Here is a 12,382-nt window from a genome sequence, read left to right on the forward strand (position 1 = left end):
GTGGTTCATAACATATAGCCCAAATTTTCCTAGTGCTACTCCATTGTCCACCATACTCTATACTTAAAGGCATAAATGGTCTTTTGGCACTTGTACAAAATCCTAGAGAGCTTCTTGTGAGAAGAAGGAATTAGAATAAAGCTCTGACAATCCTGAACAGATAAAGATATGCTTTTTTGGGCTTATCAGGGTTTCTGGTTGATTGTTAACCTGCATATAGAATTGTTCTTAGGTCCGACCACTGATTTATACCATGTTCCATAATAAAGAACCACTGTAGAAAACCAAACTAGTCCTTTACTAGATTGAGGAGGCAAGTATATTCTTTAAAAAACAGGCTCAATAACCAACAGACTAACTAATGACTAATTAGGGGGAAACATGCAATTCTACACATTTTAACTAACCCCCCCCCAAAATGCAGAATTCTTAACCGTTATGTAATCTCTCTGAAAACTGATGCAGGATGATCATCTTTGCAATCTAGCCAGGCTGTAGACTGTGGGTGAGGAAAAGGGCTCAGTAACATCAGTTACAAGTTGGAATCCCTGCAGGACTTTTGATTTATTTTCACTGATTAGGAGTTCTCTATCAATCATAGCTAATGGTTCCTCACAAAGTTATACTTGGGTACCTCAAGTCCAGAGGGAAATAGTCTGAGGAAAGAATCTGTATTTGACCTCACACTAATTTACAGTGATATCAGATGAATTTTTTTAAAAATCAGTCTCAAGTTTATAATTGTCTTGAAATCTTTATGATGAGCTTGGGTTTACATTACCCCCCCGTTCTCTGCTGGAAACTAGGGGTTTTTTTAAATTTTTATTACCATAAAAATTTCCATTCTCTGTGGGTTTCCCAAGAGTGACATAACTACAGTATTCCTATTTCTAGCTAATTAATCATGTTTTTAGCTATTACAAATACATTTTTTTTCTCTAGGTGACACTGAGCTCTGAAGATCTTTGTTGAAGCAGGCCCTGACCCTGTACAGTAAGAAGGCTTCAGCATTACCAGTGTAGTTATTCAGCAGAATTGTAGTCTCTGAAACCTGCTGCTGAGGTTTTTACAACTCTTACAATCCATTGTTGGATATAAATGAGCAGAGAACTTACTTACCATGTTTTTAGAATAAGATATCAAGTTGCTAGTTTAATTAATGGACTTTAAATTAGGTTAATGCTCATGTTTCTCAGTGGGAAACAAGTTTAGGGAAATGTATTTACTGTCAGCAGTACAGCAAGGACCTGACTTAGGCTCTTTCTTCTAACACCCAAAATATGTGTAGTAGGCTTTTTTCACACATGAATAAAATCATTTAATTGCCTACCGTAATCTGCTAAAAAAGTTACTTACTTTCTACTCTTTGAAGTTTTATTTGCTCTCCTTTCTCCAGACCTACCTCCTGTCTGGGTTTTGGCTTTATAGGGCAGAGGTTGTGCTCTCAGGTACTCAGTGGCATCCAGCTGGGGTAGCTGTTTCCTTAGTTATTTTTTTAATGAGCACAATTTTCAGCAGTTTTTCATCTTTAACACAGCTGAACTTGGACTCCATCCATCAAAAATTTAAAGCCAAACTTCTCCTAGAACAAACACTGAACACAAGGTTATCTACAGCAATAAAGCATCAGTGTTGCCTCTTCATGGCTAGCCCTGAAAACAGTTGTTGACTCCAGCTGTACACTGAAACCCCAAGTACTTAAGAAGAAAAAGATAATAAATTTTTGGACGTAATGACATAAGTGTATCTTTTTAAAAGTGTTTTAATTGATGTGTTTGTTCCAAGAGACCTGTTTGCAAGCACATATAAAAAACTTAAAGACAGTTATTGGACAGTGAGGGTACAAACTCAAGTTTATACACTAATCACCGATGCAAGAGCTGCACAAAAAGAACTTGCTGGTATCACTGAAGCAGAGTCACATCAGAATTGGGATGAGGGAGGTTATGGGTTACCAGACCATTTCCCTGAGCTAGACAGACTCAAGTTTCACCCCACTGGCTCTGCAAACAGCAGGTTCAGGGAGCAGCAACTGCAGCTAGTCTTCTGCTCTATAAGCAACTCCACCCCAGTGCAATATGTTCGTTATCTGGATCTCCATGATGTACTTCAGTGACAAAATAGGAGTTGAAGGGAAAAAGCAAGTATTAATCATGTTTTTTGTTTATGTGCACTCTTACAAGTGTCATGTCCTCCAAAGGGGTCTTAATCCATCCAAATACAAGACTTCATATAGGTTGCTGCGGGTTGGGGGGGGTAGGGAGGAAAATGTAATTTTTATTCCATTGATTTTTGTCTGGAAAGAGTACCAACAGAAAGATGCAAGCTGTGCTCCTGTTCCACTTCAAAATCTGTTCCAAGTGCTGCTTCAAATTAGGCTCTGATAGGACAGCTTGGCAGCCAGAGTCTTATCCTGACACCTCTCAGCAAGAATCAGATAGCATTGCTGCACTTAAATGTTTTCTGGAACTACCATCATTACCAGCTCATGCTGCTGAAACAAGTTTCCCTTATCACCTTTTAATTCCTGCAAGGTCACTTCTGTAAGCAAGGATTTCATCTTGCAGAAACAGCAGCTCCAGCAGTTTGGCTTGTAAAGGAACAAAAACAACTGCTACACAGATCCAACGTCTTTTGAAAATATTTTATGTTAAAAATACAGAAAAATATTTCTTGTTCAAAGAGGAAAATATACTGCATGACGACACTGATCTGGGTGTGTTCGGGAGGTGTCTGTGGCTCCTCAACCAGTCACTGGAGTGATGACCCAATTTGGCAGCTAATGGTTCTCTTTCAACTTCTCAATCATTTATCAAAGCCAGAATCATACTGTGATAAAACAGAAAACATGATACCAGTGGATTACTGAAGCTTATGCAAGCAGGAGCAGCTCTCACTGTCACGGGAGAGCTGAAATAGAAAGTCAAGGTACCCTGCTGTGTGCTTTGTTTAGGAAGACAAGGCTGCAGAAGCAATACTGCAGCAGAGGAACAGCAGCTCTGCCACCTTGAAGTAAGTGGCCTTATCACAGAACACATCTGTTTGTAATTCCACCAGATCAACTTCGTTTTTTAAAAACAGAACTTGTAAAATAAACTTGGTTCTCAAGAGTATATCCTTTCTAAACAGGCCACTTACTGTAGGGGCTGAAAACATGTAACTCTTTACATTGTACTTGTGGTTTTGAGATTAAGGAATAGCCTGAGTTTCCAAACAGTGGTTGATCAGAATGAATAAAGGCATATAATGAGCCCAGAGATAGCTGTCAAAATATATTACTGAGGCTTAGCCGGATGCAAAAAGCTAAGACATGAATACCAGCAATTACACCAGTGGATTAGAGGAGATAAAAATAGCTGGCAGACAATCCTTTTGTTCCTTGGGAGCAATTTTTGAAACTAACCTGTAAAGGTACATGAAGAAACAGAGCAGATGAAAGCCCAGCTTAATCATGGCTTCTTTCATGTGTGATTTCAGTTGTCCTCGGTTATGGATCTCTGTGGGATCAAATACTCCCATGTTTCCACTTGGCACCATAATGTACCTGAAAGTTAAAGAGAGAAAAAAAAACAAAACAAAAACCACACAACAAAACCCAAAAATGTAATCACTGAAACATTAGGGAGTGTCAGGGCAAGAAGCAGGGGAAATCTTGCCAAGAAAGGCCTTTCATCTGAAGAGCTGTTTCACAATTCAAGGTAAGGGAGTTCTGGATATTGCAGCTATCTCTGCCACTACAACCCACAAATAATAAGAGAACAAGAAGTACTAAAAACATCAGCCCAGCCTCCCATGTATAAATGAGAGAGATTCCAGGTAATAGCCAATTCCAGTTAATTTTAATTGTGTTCACAGTTAGTTCCTGTCATGGGGAAAACGCCCACCCACAGTGGAAAGATGCATTAGATGAAAGGGACTGGAAAATAACCTAATTTAACTAAGAATCAGTAATTTCTTTAGCAAAAAACCTCACAGAGAGCATCACAAACTCCAGTGGTCACAATGAGATGGCAAAAGCTAAGGCAAAGGATGTGTGCTGTTATTCCTGCCCTTGTCACAGCCATCCTGGGACACCTCAGCACAGACACTGAGGCTGACAGGATGAGTTGGGCAGAACTGAAGGTGTCAGGTTCTGAACCCCCATGAGAACAACAGCTGAGTGAAGCCAAGTGGAATGTAAGCCAAGGAAGCATAAAAACAGCAAACCAAATGTTTATGTCCTATGACAATTGAGCCAACAGCGTGTTCTCTTGTCAGAATTTCTCCAGGGAGCACATGAAGTTCTTACTCCAGCTGAGCTCAGGCTAGAACATCACTGAGATGTTATACAGGCTCTACTTTCCTGGAATCAGACTCTTTCTATACAGGATTTTAAGCCTTTTTCTTAAAGCTGGAGCAGAAACATGGTCTCAGAACAGAACACTTGTTCAATTTTCTTCATTTACTCCAATGGCACCACTTGTAGTCCAAAAGGCATTTCCCCACCACTTACAACATTCATTTCCATAACAGGAGAGGAAGGAAAGGGAACAAGCAACAGCGGGGTTTTCTAGCAGCAGTAGGACATTAGGAAAGAAAAAGTTCAGCCCACAGTAATTGTCTGTCACAGAGGCACAGGAAAGCACTGCAGCATATTTGACTAATACCAAAGACAGCTGTGTCCCATTAAAAACAGTTCATGTTAAATAATTCCAGTTTGGAATTGTCTTCTAAATTTGAAGTTTTGAATGGTTGTTCTGTTTTTTAGTGTTATAAGACAAATTATTGTCAATTTCCTGGCAATGTAAAACATTTTATTGGAATAAAAGGAGGAACACGTTTCCTGTACCATTTTATCCTACAAACAGAATGCATAATTTTCTTACATGTCTGGGATATGAGTGTCATAGAGACAGCATGCATTAATTTTGCTTTTTTTAAAAATGGTGACACTTAAATGATGCAACTTAATTGTGTAAGCTGTGAGGCATTTCTTCCAAGAGGCCCACAAGGCAGGACAACCTATATTTTATTATTAAGGAACTGAGCCATGGATTCAATGCTGCTGGATGCTGACAAGCCCAGCTCAAGCCAGCTGTCATCCTCTACACAGCAAAAAAACTTCTACAGCAAACAAATAAACTGTCAGCTTTAATAAATATACACCATGGTGCCTCCAGGATTTACAATCAGTGGAAGCTGCTACCACAGCAACAGGACACTTCCCTCTAGACTTCCCAATTTTTAAAGGGATGTAGAAGTTCTGACCAGAATTTTCAGTGAATTGTAAAGATTTTTTTTTCAACTTTTTTTTTACTCTTTCAGTTTTGTTTTCTTAAAGGCATGGCAAGAATCTCATTATTTGGACCTACTCTCTCAGGGAGATCTATGTAACAAAGAAGAAAAAAAAGGTGAATGCTTCCCTTTGAGTTTTAAAACAAGGAGAATGTAAGCAAAACTGTCTCACTGGAGACAATACAAAATTCATTTTAAAAAGTTAAATATCATCTGAGTGTGCTGAACAAGAAGGGCCAGTAGGATGTTACAATAAACATGTGGCAAATTTAAAAGTCTCTCTTAATGCTGTTTTTGACTAATCTATCCTTCCCAGGACTTGTTTCTGATACCTTTCCAGCACAAAACCCCTTTCCTCTCACTGAAATCCTTGAGAAAATTACTAAATTAAGGCAATACTGCTGATAGCTGCCATGTAGTCACTGGGATTAAGGAGGTTTTAAAGAAAAGTGAATAAAGGGAAGAGTTTATCCTGCTTTTCCCTCTATCACTTACACAGCAAAGCTGGGACTTCTTCAATCTCAACAGAATTCTTTTTCTTCTGTATTTCTAATCTAAATTTCCCCTCTTTTACTTTGAACCCATTATTCCTTGTGCTATCATTACGGTTCCTAATGAGCTGGAAATGCTAAACCCTGCACTTGCTTTTGCAGGCCTCCAGCTCCTTTACTTGAGATGGGATAGTCCAGGCTATTAATGTGGGAGAAACTCCTCCATCCACAGAAAGAAGGGAGAGTTAGTGATACAGGCCTAATATTTTGACTTCTTATTGCCTACACTGCACATCTAAAATTCGGAAAACAATCCTGGATTTTAGGATATTCAGAATATTTATGCTATGTAGGACATATATAAAATGAGAGCTGTCAATACAAAACAGCAATCAAAGCTTACTGCCTGACATGTAGGAATAGAAATAATTTCTCTCTTTAAAACTCCCTCTGACCAGTTTTAGAAGGGAAAGCAAGTTGCTACTTTAAAAATTAACACAGGTACACAAAATGAAGCAGCAAAGTGGTAACCAGCACAAGAAATTTTCACAGTTTCAAAGAAAATGCATTCTGTCTGTGGTGTCTCAGCCTATCCTAAATGAAACATCACATCCTAAACTTGCCAGCAGATCCCCAACCAAATACTGGTCATTGTAGGTCACAGCTGTACATAGGGAAGGGCAAACAAAACCAGGCAAAGCCATGCCCTATGTTGTGTATTTAGGCAACATTTCTTTATTAAGCATAAAGTTATACTGTCTCATGTTTCTCCAGCTTAGAAACATTTGAAGGCTTTTCTGTTCTGTAGAAAACAAGGGCAATATTTATAAATATTTAAATAGCATAGCTATTTTGTCCAAAATCAACCAAGTTATCAGTACAGAGATCCTCAGCTTTGTTTTAATCAGGGCTATGAAACTTCTTGTTTAATCCTACCAGCAACTCAACCCATCCTTGCCAACAGTTAGAACTGACAGGTTCAGGAAAACAAGAATTACAGCCAGCTTTCCATACCCATTTAATATTTGGGCTTTTGGGTTCCCTCAGTATAGTGACTGGAGATAATTTGTGACAAATCCACATCCAGTTTCCATCAGCTAAACACCTGTGAAGGGTCAGTTCTCCACACACCAAATGATATCAGATAGAAAGAACATGGTTTGAACTGACAGTCCCAGTGTTGCCACATGGAAAGCCCCACTGGTGACTAAACCATTTCCAAGGGTGGCAGCCCAGTGTACACAGAGCAGTAACACTGACAGCTCTCCTAGGGTGAAAAGGCTGCAAACGTTCCCAGACACAATCCTGCAGGATAGAGGCCCAAAAGCAATGCAGATGAGAGGAAGGCACAAGTGAGTAAATGAAGGAGGGTGCAGGGGACAAGACCACAGCCCCATGGTTTAACACCCATCAGCCATGCCAGCCTAAGCACTGTTATGCTGATAGCACTATCAGGAACAGCATGAAAACATTATTAACTCTGCTTTCAGTACTATTTCATAATCCCAATTAATCAGCTATGATTTCCTATGAATTTGGGAGTGACCCACAAATGGAGATTCCTGGGAACTAAAGAGAATGCAAGCAAAGGCTAAAGTTTCATGTCCTTTGCACTGCTGGGTTTCTTGTCATTAAAATGACACATGCAAAATTATGTCAGTTTGATCAATGAAGACTGTTAGCAGCTGAAGAACACAACAGAAACATCTCACCATGACATATTATTCATCTTTACACTTAAAGCTAAACTAGGAGCAGTGCTAAAGAGAAACCCCACAAGCCCTTGAGCACTTACCTATATATATTCCATGTGGCCACTGGCAGGTTAAGGAGAAAGATGAACCAGTGCAATGAAATAAGCATTAGGACTGTGACAACAGCATGGCCAATCACCTCAGGCACCACCCACTGCAAAAAGGAGAAAGAAGAAAGAGTTAACTGCACAAATGTAAATTCCTTTATGAAAAAGGCATCTATTTGGGATTATAATCTGATTATAACCACGTCAAATCTGAAGAACTAACAGCAGAGGCATGTGGTTCCATCACAGTGTGGACAAATTAGTACCTTCAGGCAGATTCCACACAAGTAAGCAGAAATCAAGCCTATGTTGTAACAGAGGTGCTTTTTCCAAATGTTACAAACATTTCTAGAGAGCAGCACAGTCTGAACACAACTATACTACACAAGCATTCAGAAAAGAGAACTGAGAAAGTATACAGAGCTCATTTGAAATCACTGCAGAGAACAGCGGGTTTGGGAATTCAGATAATTAAAACCTGCACAAACAGCCCCAGGCTTGGAACAGATAAGAAAGCTGATCAATATAAAAACTGGCATCGTTAAACTGGGTCAGACCCTGGCAATTACACGTTCTTGGCTTGACAGGATCCTGTACCACTCTCTCTCACATTAAGGAAAAATACCTTTGCATCAAACTGAACACACATGGGAATGCCACACTGATTTAATTCTAAGAGTTTTAAGCAGATTAATTTAAAACGGTACTTTTGTGATGGAATTGGCTGAAAGATGGACTTCCAAAAAAAGACAAGCAGGCTGAAATAAGGGATACATGCAAAATACTGCCAATCAAGGCTCCTCAGATACCCATCACACCCCAGTTATTTGCAATGCTCAGATGAAGGATGTGGTTTCCTCAAACCACAGCAAATGCAAGGAGCAATTTACTTTATTGAGCTTGGAGCAGCACGATCTAGCGTTGATGTAGTCACATTCCAGATCTGATAGTGTGATTATCTGAAGTTCAGGATAAGGAAACACTGCATGGTCATTCAGAATACACAAAGCTTTACTTTTAGCCAATAAACTGGGGAAAGCCCTCTGCTCTTAGCATTCACTGCCTCCCCCTACCTCGCTCTGTCAAAGGCAGACTCCAATTAGACTCCTACTTTAGATAGAAGGCTTGGCTACATTTTATCATCAGGCCAAGTGATTTTATTACATATTCCCAAGGGCAACTGTTGCACAAGTGCTAAAGTTCAGTTCAGCCCTTAAAACAGACCAGGGAGGCAAACTCAATATTTTTTAGTATCAAAACTGTTACTACAACCCTTGAAACCAAAACTTAAAGGGCCAGAGAAGTTAATGCACTCCCAAACTCTCTTCACGAAATTGTGCAGCTTTAAACAGTGAATGTACTTTTTTTTTCTTTTTTAACATTAACAACAACATTGAATTAATTAACACTTTGCAAGGAAATAATAAAGTAACATCATTACTGAATGAACTTTCTGACTGAAATACAAATATTTCCGACAGAAAAGTCCTCTCAAAAAAGGCTTAGGATGCACATGTGCACCTCACCATCCTTTCTCCTGTACAGCTCAAGGTTCTTTTCTCCAAGGAAATGAACACTAAGAGATCTTTCTCTTATTCCTAAAAATGGGTAAAGGCCGTTCATTTTTCAACAAACAACTTATCCTTCTAGGATGAATTTTTTTCGAGTGGTTTTTCTAACAGAACCGGGTAGACCCTGAAAAATCCCACCAGGACTGAACGTGAAAGCCAGTTCTCTTTTATTGAGAAAAGTAAGGGAAAGAAGTCAAATCCGTGCCTTTACACCGCATCAACGCCAGCCAGCAAACGCGGCGGGCCAGCCGCTAACAAAAGCGCACGGAGATCCTGCTCGCCGAGGATCTCGGAGCCCCTCAGCCACGAGCACACCGCCAGCCCAGAGCACGGCGTCCTTGCGGTAAAACACCGCCGGCCGCGCTCCTCAGGCCCCGGAGCTCCGCAGCACCGCCCGCTCCTTGTGCCGCGCCTCTGCCTCCTCAGCCGCGGCCTGGCCGGCCCGTGGAGCCGCGGCCCCGCAGCCGCCGCGTTCCAGCGCGCTCCGAGCGCCCGACCCGCGCCGCCGCCGCCGCCCCGCAGCCCCCGGGCCCCGCGGCCATCGCCAGCGCAGCCCCCCCACCCCGCCGCCCTCAGCCCGCCGGCGCCTCAGCGAGCCCGGCCAGCCCCGGGGCCACTCCCTCCCCGCGCCGGAGGAGCAGGATACGAAGTAGACGGAGAGGAAGATGAGGGCGCAGCAGTCGATCAGCGAGAAGATGAAGACCACCGACTCCATCCCGCCGCCGCGCCCGCCGCGCTCGGGCCCTCCCGGCCGCCGTAGGCACCGCCCCGCCTGGGCGGGCCCGCGGAGCGCGGCACGCTGGGAAATGGAGTTCACGTTCAGGTGGGGTGGCGGCCATGCGGTGCCGGCCCGGCCGCGTCTCCGATCCCCGGCTGAAGCAGCGCATCAAGCAGGTACCGCCCTCCTACCGGGGCACCCCCAGCAGCCCCGGTACCACCGGCACCAGCACCACCGGCACCGGCAGCCGGCGGGAGGGGCTCGTGTATCCCCCTCTGGCTGAGGAGCCTTGAGCCTCCGGCCCGCTCAGTGGCAGGAGAAAACCAAACCCCGGCCCTGCCTCTGAGGGCTTTCGAAAAGCCTTAAAAAGGCTTTCGAAAGGTCTATTAATTTATTGTAATTTATTTTAATTTTCTGTAAAATCTTTTTTATTTTTTCTGTCATTCTGTCCTTTTTAGTAGTCCTGGTCTTGAAGCTGGCTGCTGCTGCTTCACATGTGAAATGAATAGGGCATGTGTGTATATATACACACACAGTGTGTATATATGTGTATATATGCATATGTCTGCATATGTAGATACATAGATACGTGTGGTATATAGGTATGTGTATGTAAATATATGTGTATATATGTGTGCATATACGTATATATTTGGACGTTAGGAAGAACTTCTTCAGAGACATTGGAATGGGCTGCTCAGGGAGGTGGTGGAATCTCCATCCATGGATGTGTTTAAGGAAAGGCTGGATGTGGCACTCAGTGCCATGGTCTGCTGGACACGGTGGTGTTCGGTCACAAGTTGGACTCGATGGTCTCAGAGGCCTTTTCCAACCCAATTGGTCCTGTGATTCTGTGGTATTGACAAATGCTGTTTGGATTTGGAAACAAGTACAGTAATTTTATTGAATAGCTGGGAAAATGGGATTGCTTCCCAAGTATATGTGGGAACAACAGGGAAGACTGTGATTCCTTCAAGTGGCACAGTGCTGTGTCACATCTTACAATAGTTTATAATGACTTTACACCTTGAATACCAGGTTTCTGAGCCTCTGTATAAAGGTACTCCACTTCTAATTCCTTAAAATGAGACAGTGATTGATTGCTCAAGGAAACTTGCTTGGTTTAATTCACAAGATCACACTGAGTGTGTCTCGACTATTCCAAAGTGGAAAACCCAGCTGGATTTACGGTAGTCTTGATGTTTCGTGCAGAGCAGGAGCTGCCCAAGGGTGATCTGAAGTGCAGCATTTTAAAAGCTAAATATGTATTCTATTTGATTGTTTTGTGTAGAGTTATTAATTTAAATGAGGGTTTGAAATCCTCCTTGCTGTGACATTTGTGATACCAGATCTTTTAGGATGATTCTGTATTTTCTTCTTCTTTTTAAAGAAGGAACCTATCTTTATGGTATCAAAAGGTCTCGCTGCTCATTTGGAGAGTGGGGAAGAAAGCAAGTGGAGTACAGCTGTACATGAAATTTAGTACATTTTCTCACACTTTCATAATTGGGGTTTGAAAATGGGTTGGATTAACTGCTGCCAGAGCAACACAAAGGCTTGAGAGAATTCACCTTATTAACATAGTTCTCTATAGTATTCTCAGAATTGTCTTGTAAAGATTAAAGTTGTTCTTATGCGAGTATCCATGCTGATTTATAGAGATGGTTTCATTTTTAGGGCAGGAGATCTAAACCAAAAGGAGGGTAACTGAGAGGAACCAAGACAATAAGATGGTGTGTGGGCTACAGAGTCAGCTTTCTTGGTAAATAAAAGTAACAGAGCTGACCCAGCAGAAGCCATCAAAGCCCCCAGATGTAAGATGCTGCCTTTCCCCAGGAAGCAGAGCTGCCCAGTAATCTGTGCTTTAATAAGCATTTCCCATTTCGTTGGGAAATACTGTCTGATGTGTTGCAAGGCAGTGAAAAGCCAATTCTGATTTTAATTTCAACGTTTATGGAGGACATAATTTAAAATAGGCATATTTGGTCAAGCTGTTCTGGTGAAGTGATTGACAAAGATTTTATTCCCTGCTTAAAATTCTTCATTTCAGTATCTTGCAAGTAGTAAATGCGGGGAGTATGTTGACATTGGAATTCTAGCATCTGATTTGCAGAAAACCTACAGGTGAGCCAAGATTTGTCTTCTTTTATCTGTGTTCCAAATGTAGAATTTATCAGTTTGTTCTTTTACATTCATGATGAAAGTTGTCATTTCTTTGTGTTACCTTCATTACCAGGTGTTGTGGTTGATTGAAGCAATAAGATTGTTTCCCCTGTGCTGATATATTTAATGGCTCATATTTTATTAATACTTTGGCATTGCAAGATCTAGTTGTGGTTTGTTTTTGTTTTATTTGTTGATTTTTTTGTTTATTTTAAATAAATAGCTGCAGATTCGTTGCAGCGTGTTGGTGTTTACCCCAGTGAGTTTAAAATATGGGGAAAAATAACACCTCAGTGCAAACTTGGGGGCAGATAGAGGATCCAGTAAGACACTGATACATTGTTCAGTTGCTCAGCAGGATGAT

At 41.5% G+C, this 12,382-nt stretch overlaps 2 protein-coding genes across 7 annotated transcripts in view; one reads left to right on the forward strand and one right to left on the reverse strand.

Moving 5' to 3' along the window:
• Window positions 1–1,744: 1,744 nt before the first annotated feature.
• On the reverse strand, window positions 1,745–9,911 carry CNIH4 (cornichon family member 4). Its single transcript, XM_014877404.2, has 5 exons — window positions 9,784–9,911; window positions 8,457–8,525; window positions 7,561–7,673; window positions 3,404–3,544; window positions 1,745–2,829 (listed from the first exon to the last, which is right to left on the reverse strand). Exons 1-5 carry the CDS (start codon window positions 9,850–9,852, stop codon window positions 2,802–2,804), a joined length of 420 nt encoding a protein of 139 aa, XP_014732890.1. The 5' UTR covers window positions 9,853–9,911; the 3' UTR covers window positions 1,745–2,801.
• A 10-nt stretch (window positions 9,912–9,921) lies between these two features.
• Window positions 9,922–12,382, forward strand: part of NVL (nuclear VCP like) — a 37,450-nt gene continuing 34,989 nt past the window's right edge. For 2 of the 6 annotated variants that reach the window (XM_088161134.1, XM_088161136.1), the window contains exon 1: window positions 9,941–10,031. Coding sequence is in view for 2 of the 6 variants with exons in the window: in XM_014877396.2 (XP_014732882.2) it covers window positions 9,975–10,031; window positions 11,906–11,979 (131 nt within the window). In the remaining 4 variants the exon portion in view is untranslated. Of the gene's footprint in view, window positions 10,032–11,905; window positions 11,980–12,382 lie in introns of all 6 variants that reach the window. The other 4 variants (XM_088161135.1, XM_088161137.1, XM_014877396.2 and 1 more) reach the window with 4 other exon arrangements.

Source organism: Sturnus vulgaris, chromosome 3, assembly GCF_052056855.1.
Source record: "Sturnus vulgaris isolate bStuVul1 chromosome 3, bStuVul1.hap1, whole genome shotgun sequence".
Lineage (NCBI taxonomy): Eukaryota > Metazoa > Chordata > Aves > Passeriformes > Sturnidae > Sturnus > Sturnus vulgaris.